Below are 24,400 nucleotides of genomic sequence, written 5' to 3'. Positions count from 1 at the left end.
GTGTCCTGACAGCAGCGGAAATGTAATTAGTTTAATTAAAGAACATTGCCTGAAGGGGAACACATTACATCACCAAATGTTGCATCCTGTAATATCCAATTAACCAATAAATATGTCATTAGGTTGCTTTTGCACTGACTGCAGTGTGTTTGCAAGCTGCTTCATAATATAATTGTATAAGAAAAATATGAAGCTGCCGTATAATGTTGAATTATTATGTCAATTTTAATATCTTTGAAAGAAATCGCTGCCAAGCAGCACATAAAAAACATTTAGTTTATTGGAGACAGACACAAAAAAAGTTGTTAATACAGAAATAATGCAAGTGATCATTTCAGTCAATAAATGCAGTATACAGGAGGATCCTGACGATATGAATTTACAATGCAATCGTTCACTTGGAGGTGTTAAAGACCACAAATACATTAGATGTCATGCCAGAGTGTTTCCTTATAATTTTTTCCTATGAATGATTTCAAAACCCAGAAATCCACGTGATGCTGAATAAAACAGATGCAGACAAAGCCTGTAATAAAATAAATAAAATATGTAGAAACTGCCCTGCAGTTGCAATAAGATCACTGAACTAAATTTTAACTAGGATGTAGAAAAGTTTCTTTGATTGAAAAGGTAAAATGATGCATAAGTCATAAGATAGTGTACATTTAAAAACCAGCGCGCCAACATCACCAACATTCAAATCATCTTTCACCACATCCTCACTCAACATTATCATGCCATGCAAAATAAAACACCAAGTGAACAAGCTAATTTACCATCACTGTTATACATACACAACCTCTTACAGTCTAACTTTCTAAAAGCAACACATTTCTATGCATGAATTGTTTTAGTTGAATTTCTAGAAAGGACAGCACTTACTCTTCCCCCTTTAATCAATATATGTGCAGGCTTAATCAAGTTACTACATGCTTTTTTATATAATCTATTTGTTTTTTTCTTACAAAAATGTTATCTTTGATGAAACTCAGTAGCTGATTTTGATATCAAGATAAATATTTTATTTGCTGTCCAGCAACAAAGCGCAGAGCTTCATGTCAAAGCTCCTGGCTTACAAGATTTCACACCTCTGCTGTCACTGAGTCTTCAGGGTGAAAGGAGGACATGTTTTTTTTTTTTTTTTTTTTTTTTTTAAAGATGAATAGATGTATCATTTGATTACTGGATGTCCTCTCTTCATCATCAGAGCTGGGGTGGGGGTCGAGACGGCGGGGGTCCTGGTGGCCCCGGGGGTGCACGAGCAGGGGGTGGACCTGGAGGGGGTGCGCGGGCGGAAGGTGGTGCGCGGGCGGGGGGTGTGGTGCGGGGCCCTCTGGATGGAGGCTTTGTACGGGGGACAGAGTTGGAGACCAGAGGTTGCTGTTCGGCAGGCGGAGGAGGAGGAGAAGGGGGAGAAGGAGGCAAGGGAGAGTGTTGTGTGCGAGAAGGAGCCTGGTTGTTGGTGTTGGACTCTCCAGCTTTGACACGTTGGAACTGTATACAGCGACCCTGCAAGACAGACGGAGTGTTAAACCACAACTGCACATCGTCATTTCAGTGCAGAATACAGATTATAATGCAGTGCGTCTTTGTGTGCATTTTTTTGTGCAAAATCAATGAGTCTCTAAGATCCACCAGCCAAAGTAGTTTGTGTGAGTCTTTGCCCAGCTTCTGCTGACAGAGGCGTGTGTGTTTGAGGCCCCAGAGGGAGCACAGAGCTTCTTCTGTCCGCACCTGCACCACAATAGCTGTGATGCTAGCAAAGACGGCCACTGACAGAGTTATCACACAGGCACACACACACACACACACACACATGCTTTTGCAGTTTGCAGCTTTCCCCATTTCCCCTCCGCCTCTCTTGATGCAGAACAGAAAGTGGTTTATGTCTCTTATGTGCTTGACTTGTTGGAATGTAAAGGGGGGATTTCAATATCTCCACAATAGTTAACAGAGGCCCCTTAGCGTTTAACATAATTTACAAGTCTGGGAGAATGGAACGCTTCTCTTATTGTTCTCATTGATGGTTTTCCTCTATGTTCGCTGCATAGCCTCCTGGTGCAGACACACACACACATACACACTTAAAAACACAAATTCTTGTCTTGCTCAGTCAATGTGTGAAGGATGGGAAGTAGGTCTCTGTGTCACAGACCCTTGGTGGTCTGATTATAACACCTTATTAAACAGAGAGGCCCTAAAGTCACACAGGGGCCATTAAGAGGACCCAAGCAGAAGTAGCTTTGTGACTGAGGGAGCCATTGTGTGTGTGTGTGTGTGTGTATGAGGGGTACGTAATTGATTTGGGGGCAGCCCGGTTGGGGTAGTGGGAGGAGGTGACTGCTTCGGTCTTGTCACCGGGCTGCGGTGAAAGGGCCAGTTTGTGAGCAGCAGAGCAGCAGCACAACACCAGAGAGAGCATATGGACACAATGAGAACACAAGCTCATGAATATGAGTGTGTTTGCATGTGTGTGTGTGTGACTGTAAGCATGCCTCCACCAGAACATATGGCCTGAATGAAATCTCAGCCTCATGAATAACAGAAACAGAGGGAGAGAAAGGTTAGAGGGGAAGCTGCAAGAGAGCACTACAAAACATACAGTTGGTGTTGGAATAGAGTGATGGAAAAGTGGAGAAAAGAAGAGTTTTTTTTGCAGATATGTACATAGATGAGTTGTATGAGAGGTCAGCAATGTGTCACTTGTGATGGTAAGACTCCCCTGCGTGTCCCTTTGGCTGTAACGTCTGTCACAGCTTTGCTTCCCCTCTCGGCGATTGTTTACTTCAAACCCTCAACTCCTTTTTTGGAGAAAAATAAAACCCTAAAACACCTCCAGCATTCCTCTTCACACCATTCCTCTGTCTAGCCCCTGTTCCTCTTTCCATGCCCACAAGACTATGCCCTTCCCTAACACACACATACACACACACACACAGCTGATAGGTTCGTTTACAGGGAAATGATGCTTGCGCACACATACATTTGTCACCATTATAGTAAGGAAAATGGGAGAAAGACAGGGAGAAAGAGGGGAGACACACATCTAACCTGACAGCTCTTGCCTGTCACCTCATATGACATTATAGCGATCCACTTGCATAAGGAATATGCTCCACGTGCTCTCACAGAAGAGTTATCACACTTATCAGGATAAAAAGCCTGAATTGTAGAGATCAAGCATTAAATGGTCAGTCCAACCAAATTACATTTCACTCTAGTGGTATCAAACTGTGCAAGATAGTTTTGGGTTTATCTGATATGGGTTTAAAATATTTGTCTCTTGAGATTTCTGCCTTCACACAGGTGACGGTGAACAGATTTGTTTGTGGTGCTTAAAGCATAAAAATTGAATTGTAACTAATTCAACAGTAATATGTTACAGACCTTGCTTATTTCCATTAACCGTCATTATATTGGGGTGGTGGCTGAAATCTCACAGATCTCAAAACTTGGGCAAATAAAACCAAAACTATGTGCATTACTAAATGCTACATGAGGTAAGTGAGAAAATATTTTTTTTTTAATTTAGGGTGAACCAAGCCTTTAAGTGCTGTGATTGGGGGGGGGGGGGGGGAGTCTGTGTGTGAGGACGGAGGGATGGTGGCCGCCCTCTGGTCTGTGCTGTGCTGTGTGATGGGGCCATCAGTGCCATCAGCTCTGGGGACAAAAGAAGGGAATCTCTTCTGTCACAATATGGCTCGTGGCCTTTCAACTCCCCATCTGTTTGTGTGACGCTCGCTCAGGAGAGTTGACACACAACTTACAGTGACAACACATGCATGTACACACACACACACACACACAGTGCAGACACATGTAATGCAAACAGAGAGTGTGGCAGAAACTGGCAGCCCGCTGATGGCCGTTTGCAGAGGCAGTGAAGTAGGAGTAATGTGGGGAGAAAGCAGGACGAGCTCCTCCTGAGCTGCTGGTTAACAAGCCGCATTGAGGAGGCTGATCCATGCTAGTTATCGCTGTGCTTTTTGCCACCTTGTTGTAATCCGGCTGCACTGTTGGTCATTAGGGCTGTGCATCAAACTCCAATTTTAGGTAACAGCAGAAATGTGTCCACAGCAGTGAGTATCAAAAATAGTCAAGTACGCCAAAAGCTGGCATTGAATGCTTGCTCAGATTCATATAATCCTTTTTACATATTCTTTCATCAGCTAGTTTCTGATTTACATCTATAACTATTTCAAGATTTACATACAATTTTGGCAGTTTTATACTATATTGTATGTATTATTTCTTGTACAGAACCTTGTGTTTAGATATTTTGTATTTAAGACTTTTGGCTTCTTTTGCAAAATGAAAAACATTGATATTTCTCTTAAAAGTATAATTTAGATATTGGTACTCAACTTCAGACATTGTATTTGCATTAGTATCGAATTTCAAATGATAAGTTAACCGAACCTATTTGACATACAGATGCGGTTTTTTGCTTTTGCAGAGATTTGAGGAATTGTGAAGAATTCACTTTGAGTGACTTTTTCAGGCCATCGTTGTCGTTCTTTCATGTCTGATATGGTTATTAGCACATTTCTGAGCAAGAATCTTGCTTGTAACAAAAGTGGATTTTTTTCCCCCTCATTTCTTTCCATGTGAGAAAGTCCTCAGTTAATGGCGCGTGAAGGGAGTGGCGGGGGTCATTGTTGAGTGTCTCTGTGAACCGGAGACCCACAGAAAGTGTCTGACAAAGACTCTAGAAACTTCTGTCTTGACAGAGATTAATTGTGCTGTTTAGAGAATAAAAAGATTCCAAGATGGAAAGAAGGGATAAAACCATTGATGACCATTTTTACAGACTCCAAATACAGTAGACACACACACACACACTGTTACACAGTAAAGATGAATCATCCTATACAAAGAAAGAATCAATAAATTCTGCAGTGATATGACTGAGGTATGAGAAGCGACAATGAAACCATTTACAACGGAGCAGATGTTTCACCATGACAACCAGTATGATGATGAAAACATGTCTGTGGGGTTATGGGATGCAATACACAAGGCCATGGTTAGATAAAAAGAGCCGCCCTGCTCTGCCTGCTCTTTTTAGTTCTGGCTCGCAGTGATGTCATGATTTAGGACTTTGCAGCAGCGTTTCAACAAAACGTTACATGAAACTTAGTAAATAAAACCTGATTCGACAGAGTAGTTGTACTTTTAAATTATAATCATCACGTGAAAGTAGAGAGTGTGTAACATGCTATTTGGAGACTCGATAGAAACCCGGTCATTTTCTAGGAGTCACAGGGAATTCTCAATGAAGAGTACAGAAGAGTACAGTACTCCTTGTGCTTGAACAATGGCAGCTTTGATGAGGAGAGTGGTATCAGTGGCTCATTCACTCACTCTGTGTGTGTATGAGTGTGTGTGTAGAGAATCAGTACTGAGCTGCTGCCGTGTACATGTTGCTCACTGACAAGTGTTGTCTTTATGCAATGTGATAGAAGGAAAGAAAGAAAGAAAGAGAGAGAGAAAGAATGCAGATGCTCAATTGTTCCCCCACAGAGACAGAAAACACTTTCTGTACCCTTTAATGTGCTCTTAAAAAGCTTTTAAGTGGTAGTTATCCACAGCAGAATCCCCAAAATTACACATAATTACAGTTTTGTATCAGTTATTATGCCTGTTTTTGGTTGACTGGATCTTTTAGTCGTGTTTTCGATGCAGATAAAATGAAATGTGACTGCAGTTGAGAGGCAGGCTCACCTGGTCTCCAGGCTGTGGTCTCATCAGGGATACCTGATCGTAACCTCTCCTAAACAGAGCCCACAGAGCGTCGAGCTTCCCCTGGACACAGAGAGAAACAGTGAACGAAAACAAATATTTCAAAGAGGGGATAAAAAGTAAATACACTTTAATACGCATGCAACATTTAAAGAGCAATAAGAAAAAAGTCAAACCTTTATGGGTGTGTACCACCTCCTCTGCTGTGGGGGGCGGCGGGGAGGTTTTCGAGGCTTGGGCTCATAAGGTTCAAACTCTTGCTCGGGCATCTTTACAACAGCATTTTTAGGTTTGTCCAGCTTAGCTCCTTCCTCAGTGGACCCCTTCTCCCCCCATCGCACCTGGGAAAGATTAAGTAAGAAAAGCATTGTTAAACTGTACTATAATGTGTTGAAAAATGTAGAAAGTTGTATGTGCGTGTGTGTACCTCCATGCGTTTGATGCCACCCACTCCTCTTCCTCCATAGTAGGAAGCATCCACTGTGGGCCATCTCTTCTTGGGCATCCCATCCTCATCATCTGATTCCTTTGAGTAAAACCAAAATAACATGACACAGATCATAGTCTCCAAAACATACTAATACTTAATACTACCATTACAACAAGAACAGTAATGTAATGCTTGTATTCTTATATAGATCTGTCATTACAATGAATAGTAACAATTAAAGGGGACATATTATGCACATTTACAGGTCTATATTCTTAATCTGGAGTTCTACTGGAATATCTTTCTATGATTTACAGTTCAAAAAGTCCTCATTTAACTCATACTGACCCTTTATGCAGCCCCTTAGTTCAGCCTCTGTCTGAAACAGGCTGTTTTAGTTCCTTTCTCTTTAAGACCCCCCTCCTGATGAGCCCACACTGTTCTGATTGGTTAGCTTCCAAAAGCTAAGTCACCTCCAACTTCTGGCAATCGGGAAGCTACATCAACAAACCTTTTACCATATTTAACATAGATATCTGATATCATAACAGTATTAATTTAAAATAACAGAATATAACAGAAAACCACAAAAAGCATGATATGTCCCCTTTAAAGAAAAGCAAAGTCAAGTCAGCTTCATGTGGCAGGTGTCTTACAGGCTCTGGAGGAGGAGGGGGTGGAGGTTCTTTGATCACCTGAAGATTGAAGAAAAAAAAACATTCATGTCACGAGGAAAACTAATGACCGCAAGCTAAAATGTTGATATCTGAGGTACAAACTTACCACAGTGCAGCAGAGAGGCCAGAACCACCACATCAGCAGCAGACCCAACAACAGGAACACCACCAGCAGCGAAATCAGCACGATGGTACCATCAAACTACATGAAAACACAAAATGACTGGATTAAAGACTAAACTCAACTGAAAGACAATAGAGAAGAAAAAGTGAAAATGAAAAGGCAAAGTACTCACAGCCTCCTCTGATGACAGACACAACAGAGGAGACCTCAGAGTGGAGAGAGGAAGAAGACTGGAGAAAATAAGAAGTTTGAAGGAAGTTTAATCAAAGTGGGCAGCAAGCCAGAGGGTAATATCATTGTGTGTTGTTGTGATAGTGCAAACTGTTCACAGTTTGTACTCACACATTCGGTAGTAGTGATGTGAACCGAGCTGGTGATGTAGGAGATGCCCTCGTTCATGCTCACCTGCAGGTAGATCACCCTGCAAAACAAACTCGTGTCACAGATATGCATACATCTGCTTGCGTGCACACTCCAACAGCCTTGTTTCGGCTACTGCAGAAGCTCGCCCGAGGTGTCAAATACATTCCTTCATCTTCTCTGTCCATACTTGCTGCCTTATAAGCACACAAACATGCTGACATAGACACAAAGCCTTTAAAGAGGTCAGGGAGTTCTCCACCCACAGAAGGAATCTCTTCTGTTTGGATCAGACCCAGACCTCTAATGTGGAAACCACAGACAACTAAATGACTTCTTACTCCATGGTATTCAGCACTGTTATCTGCAGCTATAACTGCACAGTGATAGGCAGGACAGAGACAAGAAAAAGTTATATTTTTTGGATATGGAGATGACAGGATAGCGGTAGCGAAAAAGACAGATGCAAATTTAGTTGACAAGTTATTCATAAAGCTCGTAAGAAAGAGATAAAAACAAGACGTGTTAGCCAAAAAGGCTTGAGAGGGTGGAAACAGCAGACAGCTGGATTGTAGTTATAGGTTTGGAAAAGAATGGAGAAAGGTTTCTTGTGCTGTGCTTATGGTTTGGGGGGACAGAGACAAGGGGGGTATTGAGCTCTAGGTTTAGATTTGAGGAGGGGGCGACAGGGGGGAGGTCACTGCAAGGTGGGGGGGCCAGTGGAGAGGAAACAGAGAGTGGGGGATGGTAGGAGGAGGGCCTTTCCTGTTCTACATCCATTCAAAGCTGTCTCTCCCTTGTGAGACACCCCCCCACCCTCCACTTCCTCAATCACTGACACTCTGTTTTTGCCTCCTCGCCCCCTCCTGTATCCCGACCATACCACTGTAACTTGTCTTATAACTCATGCTGTCACTGACAGGGTAGGAAATTGGCGGTGCAGGTGCCACTCATCTTTTTTTCTTCTTCTTTTCTCCCCCTTTTCTATTTTTCTGCCCCCCCCCTCCACCCCACATCATATGGTCAGCCCTCCTTTCAGGCAGGCAGGGGGACACGGTGCTATCAGCTCCTCTCTGACAGAGAGATCTCAGCCCCTATCAATCATCAATCTGCCCACTATATCTGTCTTTGCCCTGTGTGTGTGTGTGTGTATGCATGAGTGCAGGAGGGGGGAGCCGCATCCGGAAGGTTCCCAGTCAACACAGATTTGCGTGAAGGCGCCATCAATGACTTCATTATAGGCGACAAGGCTCGGATGGAACAGGAGGTGAGTGAGGGTCTTTGGTGTTTGGGTGAAGAGGTGATGCTGGGAGCTGGAGTCCCTAAGATCATATGTACAGACCTTAAAACCCCAAAACAGGAAACAGTTCCCCTATAATGTGATCTCACATGTAAGAGTGATTTTCAGGACTGCGTCATTATTTTCATTATTGATTAATTGATTGATTGTTTTGAAAAATAAAACAATCATTATACTATTCATATTATCTGTAATTATATGTAAGTGAATGTGAAAAGCTTATAATTATTTTACTACTATAGTGATTTTTTCCTCCCTGTATTATTTAATATGTAAGTGGTCTTTGTATGAGTGAGTCATGAATATTTTTTGTTGATTGACTGGTGCTGCGATAATGAACGTCAACAGCTGAGCTTGAAGCTTCACTCTTGAGCTTGAAAACAACAGCTTCATTGTCAACACAAGGTCCACTTTCTTGGTGTTTCATTATGAGCAACTCCATCCACCAAGGAGGCCACAAGGTCTAGTTGAAAGCTTCAGATAAAACCAAGTAAGTGGGATGGTGGGATGGTGCTGTCATCTTGGTTGTTATGTTGTTGGGTTCTTCTGATTATGAATCTTGAATTTTTTGTGCTTTTGTTTCTATATTCTTTTTTTCTCTTCAAAAGAGAACTTATCAATAGAACTTTAATGATAAAAGAAAATAGGAAAAATATCCATCACAATTAACATAATAACCCATAAAAATGCCTTCAAGTCACTTGTTCTGTCTGACCAACTGTCCAAAATCCAAAGGTTTTCTATTTACAATGACATGAAGCAGCCAAACTTCACATTTGAGAAACTGGAACTAATGAAAGTTTAGCATCTTGCTTGGTTTTAACTTAATTTATCTAAATCTAATCTTGGATGAAGAGAAGTAGGACTTTGTTGAGAGGACTACAAAATAGTCCTATTTCTGATCATTTTGTACCACAAACACCTGACTAGCCTGCATAGCGGCACTCTTGTCTAACTACATATTTCCATATCTCTTTGTACGTTATTGCTCCACAGCCCAGAACTCATCAGCCAGCTGTTGGCCCTCTCTTTGGGCCCTTTAGCTATTCACAGCTGACTTCCTCTTTAGTAGCACGCAGGGTGTCAGCCAACACTGACTTTGTTCTAATGGGCTTCTGTTACATGGAAGGACGCCTCCTTCAGGCACCGTTGCAGTGCGTAATGATGCACCCTGTTCTGATCTGCTCTCAGGAGAAGCAGCCCAACCTGTGTAAAGCCATGTGGCCAACAACTGGACACAAAGGTAGAAACGGAGCCAGATGTCTTCTTGGTGGTGTAAGACGTGAATTGTTTTAATTATCCTTTTTCTGTCTTTTTGTCAATCCCCTAAGGCTTGTCAATGAGTTTCAATTCAAATTCCATGTGCCACATCTGCTATAACACGTGTGAGTGAAATGTAGCATGTCACAGAATCTTAAATCTTCCTGCAGCCACAGTGAGAAAACAAAATTCCTACTTCCCCATCTCTGAGGAGTAGTTCCCCATTAAAGCAGTACTTTTCACTGGCGGACAAGACAAGCTCAAATCACACTAGAAATCTGAGTGACATCAATAAGACAGATGATGACTGGGAGGTGTCTGAGGCCGTAGGCTGAAGTGTATAATTATGCACAGGACTGCAGGCAGCAGGGATGGGAAGGCTGCTGGGCCTCGGTCCTCTCCTCTCCGAGCTCAGCCTCGCAGCATCGCTCTGTCTGCCTCACAAGAAACTTCTACTCTGAATCACCCAGAGCAAAGTTGGAAGCCCTCAGAGGAAACTTTACACTGCCCCACCGACTCCACTCACACTTCCTCTCTCCCAAAGTGTCAGACAGAGATTGGGATACATCACACACACCCAAATTCACATACACACACACACACGTACACACACATAGGCAGTTGCGAAGGTCCTCTCCAGGAGGCTCTCATTAAGTCGTGTTCCTGGGCTCTACTCCTGTTGTCCCCTTGTGATTGGTGTCTGGCTTCGTTAGCTGTGACAAACACTGATTGATTACAGACACTCAATGACTTTGGCTCTAATTTCTTCAAGGACAGCAGTCTTCTGTGTCCACACCAAACTTGGCTGCAGCTGGCAAAGATCTGGGCTCTGAGTATTGTAGCTGTACATGGATAGTTTGGGGAATGGAGCAATAGTTGAGAAAACAGTGTGAGGGTAAGAGCCAAAGGAGACGTGCAGCTTACCTCCCGACTTCCTCTACGACAGGAGCAGGACAGAGAAGGAAGGTATCCTCTATTTCAGCTGGTCTCTCATCTGGAGAGGGAAAAAGAAAACCATGTTTTGTGGAGAAGAAATTTAAACATCTGCAGCCTTAACACAGTTCCCTCATTGCTATCCATTGCACAAACAAAACCAGATGCATCCAAATGAGAACTGAAACCATGAATCTAGTACAGCAGTTTGCTGTAATAAGAAGCAATTAAAAGAAATTAATCCATTAGATTCCAGTGCTTCTTTCTGATGTTGAGTCCTTATGGTAAATTATTCTCAGCAGATTGAATACAAGTAAAGTGGTACAGCATATTAATTTCTAGGTTCATTATATATTGCAGTATAAAGCTTGCAGATTATTCTCAGCACGTACTGATATCAGGGGTATTTGAATGTCCTATGTAACTTGATTAATCAATCAGAACCTTTTGCATTTAATATTTAACACTAATTATTCCTTTTATCCTGAAAAAGTGCAAAAAAGTGACCTGCTCTTTGTGTGTGTGTGTGTGTGTGTATGCTGTTGCAGAACTTACCCATGGAGTATGTATCATTCAGTTTAAAGCTGCAGCGGACCTGGTCAGTGTTTCTGGCATGGAGAAACCCATTGCCTCTCACCACTACCTGGAAACGCTCTGAGACACAAACAAAAACAGTGCAGACACTGTCAGTAATTATTAGCAACAATCTTGAGATGATGTAAAATGAGAGATGTAAAATATCTAAATTAGTCTCCTATTTGGCTTTAAAGTAAAGGGAAATTTCAGGTGTAGCGTTACGGTGAGTTCTGACAGCCATTCCCTTTCTTTCATGTGCTCAACATAAGCAGAAGAAATGCGTGCAAGGCTCATTACTGCTTGTTTATATCTGTGTGCTTGTGCGTGTATATGTGGAAAGGCCATAATATGCTCCAATGGTGCTAATGCTGAAAGTGCTTCTATTCACAAATATCTTAGTATGTGCAGTAGCTAGAAGGAGTGTGAGTATATGTGTGTGTGTGTGTGTGTGTGTCTTTGACCTTTAGTTTCCCTGAGGCACGGTTAAAGCGCACTGACAGAGGCTTTCCAGCATATGCTGGAGTGTCTATGTGGCTGCTACCCAGCATATGTTAGAGAGCGGGAAAAAAACACTTGCTTAAAAACATGCCTGTAGGGCTGACAACAACACAGTGCTGTCAAAGTAGGTCTGACCTTACCTATGGCACCATGGCATGGCATTAGCACATGTGTGTGTTTGCAGATGTCTGCGTGAGGATGTAACTTGTACATACTGTGTGTGTGTGTGTGCTGTCTTTGTGTTTTTCTGTGGAATGTGTAAGCGTCTGCATGTCTACAGTGTGTGCATGCATGTGTTTGAACATGCATGAGTGTGTGTGTGTGTGTGTGTGTGTGTGTTTGTGGCTGTTTCCTCTAGCATTATGCTGACCAACAGAAGCAAACATTCGCCACACCTTTAACTTTTAAAGCTCGAGCGTGAAGATCACTGGATAAAAACACAGGGAATGGGTGTATATGTGACAGTGCTTTCTAAAAGGTCAGATGAGTTGCTACGAAAAGTCATAAAATACTGATACACAAACAGAGGAAGAGCTGAGTGGAGAAAACACTGCTCACATGTTCACCATTACTGCACATCCCTACATGTTTGCAGATGCTGTAGAAATGAAAAGTGTGTATTTGCCAGTGGATGTTATCCAAGAGGAAACGTGGTGATGCACAAGACAGATGTAAACTGAAATTGAGCCCTCACAAAACAGGATGAAGTTGTATTACAAATACGATATACGTATTAGTTTATACATATCACTAAACACCTTGTAACTTAGTTTGTATTAACAAGTATGCAGCTGCAACATAAAAAGCTCTCTAACTCTCTTCAATAAACTGCTGTGCATGCTTATTTACATGTATCCAGTGATTTGCAACTTGCCATTTCCACAGCCAGCCTCATATTTCACATGGGTTTATACACACAAACATGCACACACAAACTTCTCATTACAGACAGCCTAATCGTTTCCTGTTCACTCTGCCTCTCCACCCTCTTGCCGCTTGAAAACATGACCACAACAATCAGAACCAACTATATAATATCAGTTAACTAGGACTGTATTCATTTTCACATAAACGGATGGTTTATGTAGTTTGCAGCCACAACAGCATGCAACTTAATTGGAAGCCTTAACACTAATTATTCCTAATGCTCAGTGCCTTTGCTGCTTTAACAGTTGTCCCCCTTTCACACAATGTTACTATCAAACAGCACAAGCTGAACTGTGACAGAGTGCATGTGCATATACACAAAAACGGACAACTTGGAAATAGTACATGGCAGATATTACTCTAATTTTTAGACTGACTCATTCAAATACTGATTCATGAGTCAAAAATTGTCTAATACCCTGTAATATCACATAGGGATCAGATTAGTTTCCATATCTTTTATATATCTAATCTTAATATGTTAGTAATAGCTGTAAGCTCAAAAAACTCAATCTGAGAATCATCTACACACACCATGACACAAACACACACACTGAGGCTTGATGGGCTAAAAGGTCAGTGCTGTCAGACACATGGTGGGCAGAGACTGGTGGTGCCCCGCTGACTTGTAAAACACATATGCTACTGCCCTCTCCTCTCTGCTTTCTGCCTGCCTCTGTGGCCACATGTCCATTTACATCTACACCTGAACGTTTGACAAGGATTACATTTGTATGAACGTGTGTTTGTGTGTGGCTGTACACATGAACATGCATGTGCAGGCACTTGTGTGTCTGTTTGTGTGTGTGTGTGTGTGTGTGGAGAAAAGTGGGGTATGCCTTGTCCGACCGGCAGCTCTTCAATCACGTTAGTGCGACGGGACAGTGAAGGGCAGGGAGGGGCAAAGGAGGAAGGGACGACGGGGAGGAAAGGGTCAGACGTTAATGAAAGCAGCAATCTCTGCTGTCATGTTAGATATAAGGCCCAACTCTCACTGTGCTCACAGTGTGTGTGTGTGTGTGTGTGTGTGTGTGTGTGTGTATGTGTGTGTGTGGAATCAGTGCTGTCATATCTGATAGTGTGGCCCAACGTTCACTGTCCAGTCTGATGGCCTGTTTGCAGGCAGCTCGGTTTGGTCACTTCACATCAATGTGAGGGACATGTGCGTACATGTGCTGAACATGTGTGTGTATGTGTGTGCACTAACTAAATGACATCTAAACGTGTGTGTGAGTGGGCGTGTGTGTGTGTGTGTGTGTGTAAAGCCTGTACGATAAGTGACCACATGGCAAGTGGAGAGAAAGACAAATAGAGAGACTGTCACAGTACCTATGTAATATGTCAGTATGTGTGGATGCAAGTAGATAGTTATATTTAAACTTTTGAAGAATCTTGTCCACAGTCTTGTTACTCAAAATAACAACAAACTCGCAACATGCTGACCCATGCTTGACATTCACAGTAGATACCATTATACTGCAAGAAATGTGTAAAGATCACAAGTTGTGGGTATTTTTACACAGTAATTTTTTGAGTCATTCATAAGCATAAGATGTGTAAGATAAGAAGTAAGCATTAAGGTCATATATTATTCATACACATAATTTGAAAACAAAGGCAAACGCAGCACAACATAATCATGTGTTCATTAATTAGGCCAGAATCAAGTCTTGATTAAAGTGGGTCTTTGGTTTCTTAGTTCACTGACCATTAGGCTGCTCATCAATCGAATAATAAATGAGGCTGTTGGAGGATATCTGAGCACATGTCTGGTGACATGCTGAGGTTCTGGCAACAGACCAGAGACTATAATTATCACGTGAGAACTGTGATTCCTTATCCTACCATCCTCATTTTTGTCCTTTTAGGGCAACTTTTGTTTTCATTGCTCGAAAAATCCTCCTCCTCTCCTCTCCTCTCCTCTCCTCTCCTCTCCTCTCCTCTCCTCTCCTCTCCTCTCCTCTGCTCTCCTCTCTTATAACCACACACTTTCCTGTCCTTCATATCCCATAATGGATGCTAATCTCCATTGGTTGTCCTGGTAGCACAACTGCAAATGCACTCTCTTAAGTGAGTCCTAATAAGGTCATGTCAAAGCTCATCCATCCTGCTGGCTACCAATAAAGGCTCCTTCACTGTCTCTGTCTAAGCTCAGCTCTTATCCTGTCTCTTACTTCCTTAAACAAGTTAAGGAGAGGAAAGGGTTGAAAAAGCTAGAATGTCTATTTAGCATATACGATGTGGCAAACTAGGCCAGAGAAGCAGCCATGCTTAAAGATTCCCGGCTAATTCCTCTGACCAACACCCGTTCCCCCTCCCTATTTTTTTTTTTTGCACACATGCTGGGCTGAAGCAGCTATGCTAATTTCCCCCGGCCGTGAATGACAATACGCTCTCTGTCACTCCGCGGTCATAAGCGTCCATGCGATTACTCAACCTCATGTTCCACTCCAGAGGCTTTAGATGACTGTCATCTGACACAATCACACATCGTTGACTGCCCAGTGTCTTAACAAGGAGGGGAAACCTTGCTCCCCACACCTCTTACCTCCTGCACACACACTGGACGGCTCCGCTGCTAGAATCTCAATGCAGGACTTCTTGATGATCTGAGAGGAGGAAAGGAGGAAAAAAACAATAGTATAATGACATAATATGATTTTGTGTGTTTCTCTGTGTGTGATGAGTGTATATGTGTGGTGTGTATTTGTCATACCGAGTCAATGATTCCCCTGAGGGCTTGGAAGCCTCCCCACACAGGAAACACATGTTCCACAGTGTCTGCAATAGTCGCAAGCTAGAAAACCATACAGACACAGAGAATCATTTGTATTTGCTTTGTTATGTAATTATATATCATCTGTATTCCTCTGAGGCTCCTACCTGGGTCTGGTTAAATTCTTTGACCCCTACACAGTAAACAATGGCGCCCATAGACCTGGCTCTCTGAGCCTGCAAGAAAAGAACAAATAAACCAAAAAGCAGTGAGCTTAAAGAGACTCTGGTAGGTAGGTATGGAGACATTTAAACATCCTAAAAACACACCAGGCTTTCAGTCTACACAGTAAGAAGTTTAGACAGGAAATAGACAAAATTATATACAAGCCTCATAGAAAAGCTCTGAAGTAGCATAATTACATACACTGCCACAAATGTGTCGTATTGGTTGAATATTATTTAGTTTTAGTTTTACGTGAGCTCACTACAGAAAACTCAAATCAACCACACTGAAATGGCAACAAAGTACTGAATCTTTAAATTCATGTGAAACAATTAATGGAGCACCAAAGTCTTGTGTATCAAAATTGCAGGCGCCTCAATCAAAAAAAAAACAGTGAAATGATTTAATATGTCAAATGGAACAGTCTAAAAATATTAAAATCACAGAGAGCATCAATAAAACAGAACAGCAGAACAGTACAAGCGGGGATATAATGTATATAAGAGTACAGTAAACAAAAGGTTTCCAAGTGTTCACAATATTTTGCCCACCTACTCACTTGATATCACATCTTACCTCTCGCTGCGCTGTCTCAAACTGCCATTCATTCAGTTCTCCATCAGTCAGGGCGATGATAACACTGGCTGTCCCTGTAGAACACACAGATATCAAGTTCTCCAAACAAAACAATATACTGAGTTAAAAGTAACGAGCAGCTCATACTGGACAGAGCTTACCTTGCTTCTCTTGATATATCTGCATATTGGCCTGCAATTACAAAGACAGAGTTACATCATTTAGGACTCTGCATCATGTTCAGATACTTAAGAACAAAATGAATATGTTTTGAGACAAAATCCTGCTCTTGGACGGAATCACAAATTAAAACGTGTCAAATTTCCCTTGTTATGTGTGTGTGTGTGTAGTCTGGCGAGGCAGCTCATTGGGACAGGTGTCATTTCAAGTGGTAAAAAGATAATTGATACACTTTTGTTGCTGAGACATCGACATAAACTCTGTATTTATCTGATTTCATCAATGCACTTAATGCACTTTATGTTGGCATAGAATTGGACTTTGCTTAAGGTTTTTGAACTTTGAAAAAAATGTTTTCTGTTCTGGAGATGGGCGGTGAAATTCTATGAGGTGAGAAATTGGCCACATGAAAAAGTGGAATCATGCTTCATTTTACATCTACAATGCCTGACTTGTTCACAGAGTTCAGCAGTTTCTAAAAACAGCAAGTAATTCATGATCAAAGCCACTCATCACAGTAATCTAATTGTCCCTGTTTCCAGCTGCCGAAAATAGAACTTATAAGATTTAGGCTCGGTCAGTGTTTTGGATCCTTAAATGCAGCCTTACCATCTCCAAGCCTAAGTTCATAAATGTGTCTCCTCCAGGGATTACTCTCCTCAGAGCCCTCAGGCCACTAGTGATGGCTTCCCTGTTGGGTAAACAGATACACAGCTTGATAAACTCCACCGGAAGAGAGCTCAAGAACTGGCTGCTCTTAAGAAAACAGATCGAGAAATATTCCCAATAGAACAAACACAGTGAGACTTGGGTGAAATTTGTATGCACTTGTATTTTGAGTTGCAAGAAAATCTGTTCAGAAAATCTCCTAAGATTGTGAAAACGACAGACAAAGATAAACACGACAGTAGAAGACATGCCTGCATGTTATAGGGACACAGAGACCCACACAGCAGTTACAGATGTTGGTGAGGTGTCGGTCTTACCTGTTCTCAGTCAGTTTCATGACGATATTTCCTCGTGTGGAGAAGACTATGAAGGACATTCTCAGCATGGGGCTGCGAACATACAGTTGTTTCACATTAACACAGAGAAAAAGCAAAAACCATACAGAAATGAGAATGACTAATGCTGAATGTACCTTATGAACTTCTCTGCCAGCTGTTCAACAAAGGAGTAGATTTCTATCCAGTGATTCTTCACGCTTCCAGACCTGAAAAATATCACAAACACAACATTCTAAGGAAACAATTATTGTTGCCCCAGACAGTTACAGTGAATACAATAACATGACATACAGGATAACTAAGAAACACAGTCAGATTTTACTGGAAGTTTGGGCGTACTCATTCTAACTAAATATTTTTTGTCTGTTAAACAGACCAGTACCAGTACAGTATTTTTTTATCCATGCTAGCGACATGGCTTTAACAATGGCAAGGCCAGTGTGTTGGTTAGTCCACTTTGCTCCACACTATAATATCTCAACAGCTATCGGATTAATTGCAACGCCATTTTGTTCAGACATTCATGGTGCCCAGAGGATAGATCCTACTGACTTTGTTGATCCTTTGACTTTTCCACTAGTGTCACCAGCAGGTTAACTTTTGTGGTTTTGTGTGTAATGGATGGACATTGGATGGACAATTTGTATACCCAAAGTAATCCAAAAAACCTGACAGGCTCCCTCTGGAGCCAGTGTTTGGTTTGTCTGTTCTGGGCTACTGTAGAAACATGGCGGTGCAACATGGCAGTGCAATTTATTTTCAGGTGATTATACACTAATCAAAACATACTTATGAATATTATATTCCATGTCTGCCAAGTCAGTTCCACTAGATGCCACTAAATACTACACACTGCACCTTTACTTAAGTATATTATTTGTAACCCTATTATAAAGTATTACCAACTTTTTCCCTAGCGCCTTCATCTCGTCAAAATTTGATTTGTTCAGTCAAAACTAATGACGTTCACCTCCAACTAAAGTGTATTTTAAGTGCTAATTAGCAAATGATAGCTTAACTCAGATAGCGAACATAAAAATACCTGCTAAACATCAGCATGTTAGCATGGTCATTATGAGCTTATTAGCATACTGTTGTTAGCATTTAGTGTGACGCCTCAAACTTGGCTCCAGAAAACTGCAGCAAAATGTAAAAGTATTTGATGAATAATTCATAGTAATATTATGAATAATAGTAGTAATAGTCATTTTTCATAGGATATGACACAACAGAGGTGGTGATAGGTACAAACCGGAATTAAAAGCCATGAGAAGATGTTTTATCTCCTACAGCCTTTTAGCAGGGACGGCCGGTGGCACAGGCCATATAGCTGGTCACCTGGGTCTCCAAATAAGGGAGGGGGCACCAAATGAGTGGGATGTGTTTTTTCTTTTGGGTTTTTTTTCTTACAGAGAGGTGTGCTTGCTTCTATACAGCTTTCAGATATACGCACTTGTTCTCCCTTCTTGACTTTTTCCTCTGTTTTTCCCTGTTGACTTTTGTCTGGTTTGATTTTCAAAGCCTTACCGGTTGGTCAGTTTTTGCCTGACAGCCACCAAACTTGTACTATCTCAGGTCATGCCATCAAATACTTGATTGAATCACACTTCGACCCTCTTGCCTTTTTGTCTGGAGGACTGGGGGGACTTTGTCTGGGCTAGAGGTACCATTTTTGCACTTTTTGGGGGCTCCAATCTAAAATCTCACCTAGTCAGGGCCAGCCCTGCCTTTGAAGACAGTTCACTGACCGCTTAGTCACATTCCATCACGCCGGACTTTAACCTGTCAGTGGTGAGAGCTGCTGGTTAGCCTGCTACATGCTGCTGTGTACATGACAGTCTCCTTAATGAAGGACAGTCCCAGGGGGCCGCTAATGGGGGCTAATTGCTGCTGGGCCAGAGGGTTGAGGTTAGACAGGGACAGATGTAGTAGTCTGCCTCTAGCAGGGACGATGTAGCAGGCAGCTGGCCTGTGTGTCTCTGTGCGTGTGTGTGTGTGTGTGTGGTATCGGTGTTTATGTGAGCGTGCATGTGACTGTGAGGGGGAACAGATGGTCCCAGAGAGCACAGCCAGTCTAACAACAGGTTGGGGGTCCGCAGAGTGAAAAGGCTGTGACATGAACAACAGAGGGACGCAGAAGTAGCACTCAGCAGGGGGTAAATGTGAGTGTGAGTGGATGCAATGACATCAAACAGCGGAGTTACACCAAGCTCAACAGAGGGAGGGTCTGTGTGTGTGTGTGTGTATGTAACAGGGTCATAAACAGAGAGAAAGTCTGAGCTGGTTAGAATCATGAAGGCTCTTTTGTACCTCCCTTTTAACCAGTCGCTTCCTGCTCCACTTATCCTTTTCCCTGAAAGTGAGGGCATGATAAAAGCCCCGAGTCTCCTGGGGAGGCTCAGGGCTTCACAATTTGAAAAAACATCTTAATCTTATTTTAGTTTGAAGTAAGATTAACAGCGTTTATAGCAACAAACGCTCAGTTTCAAACCAGTGTACAGCACAGAAAGCAGTTTTTTCAATGCAGACTATGTGTATGAATAACTGAGGAGGCATTAACATTATTTGCCGTATTATTAATCGCACATGTGGCAATTTTCTTAGTCAATTCATTGTTTAGGTCACTTATCAAGCAAATACCAAACATCTGCTGACATTCCTATTCTCAATACAAGCACAAATTCACAGTCAGTTCATGTTCAGTAAATACACTGTATCTTCACTCAAGGCTCCAGTTGTACATCATCCAACCAGTTCAGCAATTAGCCCTCACACTTACATTCATACTTTTGCATTATACAAGGGCAGAATCTGTTTTTGCTGGCAATTTGCCCTCCAGAGAACTTACATCAGTGAAAACAAATCTCTGTTTTGATCCCAGCCATTGAATACGACACCTATTATTCTATTTGTGGGTTACCAGACAGAGAGGAAGAATGCAGCCTGGTATTTGCTTCGGGTCAGACGTTGAGCGTAGGAATGTGGGGAACTGAAGGTGCTTTATTTTTTCTAATGTTCATATTGTGTCTACTGAGATGCTTCCAATAGAGCGCACGCACATTCTCCACTCAGCATGCCTCCTATCCCTCTGGACAGTAAAGCCACAGCCAAACATGTGGGTTGGACGCTGAGGAGGTGAAGAAAAACCCCCCACTAAAGCATTAGATTAGGTCATCGTGTGGCATTTAAGATCTGGAAAAAAAAAAAAAGTAAGTCGTTGCCATCTCAGGAGAAAGAGCAGCAGCTTCCTGAAGGCCTGCTGAAGCATGCAGGTCCAGACGGTTAAAAAACAGGGGCCTACCAGGGGCTCGGCCATGCGTGACGTGCCGCACACCCCAGGGAGCTCCTAAACTTTTTGAAGCAAAGGGTAAAGACTGAAGAGCGGCTGACAGATGTTGCCGCGGACATCCGAAAGATCATCAAATGTACTGAAAACAAAGTGAAATGTCACTCAACGTGTACACCTCAAAGCTCATAGACGGTGAGGGAAGGGCAACTGAGGACATGCAAAAATCTTTTTTAAACAGTTACCTCACCTTAATCCTAAATGATATACACAGATACCACAGTGTTTAACTGCTTCCCCACAAATCTCTCAGTTATTCTTTTGAAAATATGATCTGTTCTTAACCCATTGTTCTTCTACACAAATAGGGGGCAAGAAAATCAACCATACCTTGTTTTTGTTTGTCATTCTCTCTCTTTCTTTCCCTCTTCCTCTCTCTCTTTGCTTAGCATGTTTTGACATGTCTGATCGTTCTGTGTCCATACACATAATCTCACCTTGCAACTGGAGCCAAGATATGACAAAAATGTCAATTATAATGTCTGAACAGCTACGGAGTCTGCAGCTGCAGAGATCACACACGGATAACTACTGGTACAAACTTACACAGCCTCAAAAAGCTGGCAAGAACATCTAGCTGACCATGTAGCCTGAAAAATCCTTCGATTATCAGATTCAGTCACTGAGGAATGTTTGTTGGGGCAGTGGCGGCCTAATGTGCATTCCTCCAAGCTAACAATTTGTGCCGTCTAATAAAATCTATTGAGTTTCAGGTGATGTGAGTGTATAAAGTAGCATATATATTCAAAGACTGGGTCAGGATTCATCTTAGAGTTGGTATTAATGTTAGAAATAGGGTCATGTGCATTATGGCGGCCTATAGAGGTCTAAAAGGCGTTCCAAGTAATCTCTGATTGAAATCAGTCTGGGGACCTTTGTTTGTCATCATCGCTCTCTCACACCCCATTTCCTCTACTGACGCCTATTAAACAAAGACAAACATACCCAAAAATAAGAAATGGGGTCATTTTAGGGTTAGTCTAAGATCAAAGTTAGAGTTACATTTCTAAAGATGTAGTAGCACCACTTTTATGATGTAGCCTATAAAGTATACTTCAAAAGAGGTTATTAAGTAATATGTTTAGAATAAAGGGAACTGTTCAAAATGTCTATTGGAGGTGTGATTCTGATTAATTAAGGAAATTAATTAATTAATTAATTAATTAATTAAGGAGCTATTCATAAGACAAAGCAAGTTATGAGGGACATGCACTATCCAAAAGAGATTTTTCACAACCTGACAACCCATTGATGTTGAAATAGCTGATTGATGAAGCATTAATAAACAGGCATTAACCATTAAAAAAGTCATTTGTTACAACTCATAAGCTCCTATAAAAAATCCTGCAGGAAAACAATAGAGCCGGGACACCACTTTCAGACATCAATGGCCGGTTCAGGATACAGTCAGCTTACAGTAGATCACCATGCATGCAGGCCATATAGAAGCGCTGTGGGGCAGCTGCTGCAGCTGTGTCCGCAGGCGTCATCAGCCTGAAACTCAATCCATCCTGCTCGCCCAGCCCACATCCCGTGGCTCTGTTTGACTCACTACTTTGAACCGGACGAAGCGAATACCATGTCCCAGTGTCCGATAAATGCTTTCTAACTCAAGTAAAAACCCAGTATAAACGTGCTCATACAGACATTTTAATGTGAATGTTAAAATGGGAGGGGGGTGGGGGGGACAAAACAAATAACCTTAATCTGCCTAAAACACGTTATCTTGTTTGGGGTTAATTTTGTGATACAAAAAGCAATTTTAAACTGCAAAAATTAATTTAGAGGTTACGCTCCTATTTTACAAACTCAAACTTATGGGTGACTTTTCTCTTGCACCGTTACAACAACAGAGACGTGGAGGCTGAATGCGACTGATGCGCTCCGCGTTTCCAAACAACTGGGCGGTTGCATGGCAATGCGCAGCGATGAGAAAGTAACAAAGCCATAAATAATATCGGACACTCACTTGTCCAGGACAAAATAGAGGTCGAAGGCGCCCTGACAGGACCTCTCCTCCTCCTCCTCCTCCTGTTGCTCTCCCTGCAGCTCTCCTTTCACCGACACATCGAGAATGAAAATTCCCAGCAAAGCCAAAGCGAGGAACATGCGAGTCTGCGTCCTCGCCATCTTTCCCGGTTATGTTGACTACTCCAACACTGTGACAACTAAAGATCTTCACATTTTCTCTCTATCGTCTGCTTCTTGAATCGACTGTGCGTCTTTATCGCGTTGTTTCTCGGTGTTCTGTTCTGTTAGATCGAGGGCATTCACCCCTGCAGGAGTCTTGTTTCAGTTTAAGCCGGGCTCTGTCTCCAAGTCTTCGCTTTCAGATCAGAAAAAAAAAAAAAAATGCATTGAGGCAGGGCAGGATGGAGGAGAGGAGCGACACCCGAGGAGAGATACAAAACTCCACTTTCCCACAGAAAAAAATGCCCCACAAAGTATGCAGAGTCCCTGCTGTCTGAGGTGGGATTATCCAAAGTACAGACTACTTTAAGAAGGAAAAAAAACACAATCAAGAGTGTCTTTAAATAAGCCTGATCGTTTCTTGTTTGTTCATTTTTTAACTATTCAGAGAAAGATGTCATAATGTACTGCACATAATTAATTAAGATTCAGTTCAATTGTTTTTATTGCGATTTTTATCTCACTACGCATAATTTAAGGATTATTTAGAATGTGTCCAAAGCAGGATGGTCTCATGGGGTCGAGAGTTAGTTGTCGTATTTAATTAATTTATCGTTTTGTGCATTGATTTGAATAATCGATAATTTAGTAATTTGTTGTACCAAGGATTGTGTGTGTTTTTTTTAAGTGCCATTCGTTTGCTGTCTCTGGCATTTGCCCCCATATGAAAATAAGTGGAACTGCAAACATACGCGCAATTCAATTAAATGTGGCCTAAATGTGAATCGACCCATCAGGGATCTGATGCTGAAAGCTTTCTCAAGTTTTCATCATTGCCATCAAATTTCCCGACACAATGTTGGGTAATTTTGAAAGTGAAATAAAATACTTTTTATCCTTTCATTTCACTGATTCGTTTTACTAGAACCAGACTGTTGGAGTGCGCTTGAGGAGTCCCCGGAGGCTTTCATGTCTTCCCGCTCTCTCATTACAGAAAGTTGGCTCAGTAACCACCAGGACATTTACCCAAAACCAAAGCTTTGATGCAGAATAATTCACTAAATACTCACGAGACAGAAACATTTACTTTATGAATAATGCATTTGCCCGGTGGCAAACCCAGACCACCCTGCATCATGTCATATAATAATGGCCAATTTTACAATTTCCCATAACCCACATTAGCCAGGACAATTTCCATCACTCGGTCCGTGGAACTGGACTCATTGTTTCCAGAAACGTGACCAAAAACCGTCGTTGGATCCCACATAGCGTGTGCAAACTGAATTCAAGTTGGATACACTGTGTGTTGCGAAAAGTGGAATTATTGAAGTGACGTTCATTTCAAATCATTATGCTGACAGACAATAAGATGTCAGGGTGGCCACAAGCA

The 24,400-nt window shown here is 41.9% G+C and overlaps 1 protein-coding gene across 1 annotated transcript; it reads right to left on the bottom strand.

Annotated features, from left to right (window-relative positions):
• Positions 1 to 262: 262 nt before the first annotated feature.
• antxr1d (ANTXR cell adhesion molecule 1d) lies at positions 263 to 23,257 on the bottom strand. Its single transcript, XM_067610037.1, has 18 exons — positions 22,847 to 23,257; positions 17,666 to 17,737; positions 17,511 to 17,582; positions 17,134 to 17,215; positions 16,506 to 16,536; positions 16,345 to 16,418; positions 15,711 to 15,779; positions 15,544 to 15,624; positions 15,376 to 15,436; positions 11,382 to 11,480; positions 10,818 to 10,887; positions 7,316 to 7,394; positions 6,956 to 7,051; positions 6,829 to 6,867; positions 6,170 to 6,268; positions 5,919 to 6,083; positions 5,725 to 5,805; positions 263 to 1,509 (listed from the first exon to the last, which is right to left on the bottom strand). Exons 1-18 carry the CDS (start codon positions 23,005 to 23,007, stop codon positions 1,204 to 1,206), a joined length of 1,737 nt encoding a protein of 578 aa, XP_067466138.1. The 5' UTR covers positions 23,008 to 23,257; the 3' UTR covers positions 263 to 1,203.
• Between the last annotated feature and the right edge of the window lie 1,143 nt (positions 23,258 to 24,400).

This window comes from Thunnus thynnus, chromosome 14 (assembly GCF_963924715.1).
Source record: "Thunnus thynnus chromosome 14, fThuThy2.1, whole genome shotgun sequence".
Classification (NCBI taxonomy): Eukaryota; Metazoa; Chordata; class Actinopteri; order Scombriformes; family Scombridae; genus Thunnus; species Thunnus thynnus.
Note: the sequence above shows the minus strand (reverse complement) of the source record. Positions and strands in the feature narration are given on the sequence as shown.

Excerpts from the sequence above, each read along its gene's own strand:
- antxr1d (XM_067610037.1), bottom strand. The coding sequence starts at position 23,007 with ATGGCGAGGACGCAGACTCGCATGTTCCTCGCTTTGGCTTTGCTGGGA. Across the intron at positions 15,625-15,710 it reads AAGAATTTAACCAGACCCAG|CTTGCGACTATTGCAGACAC; the intron begins GTAGGAGCCTCA and ends ATGGTTTTCTAG. Across the intron at positions 6,269-6,828 it reads CCCCTCCTCCTCCAGAGCCT|GAATCAGATGATGAGGATGG; the intron begins GTAAGACACCTG and ends TTTTACTCAAAG.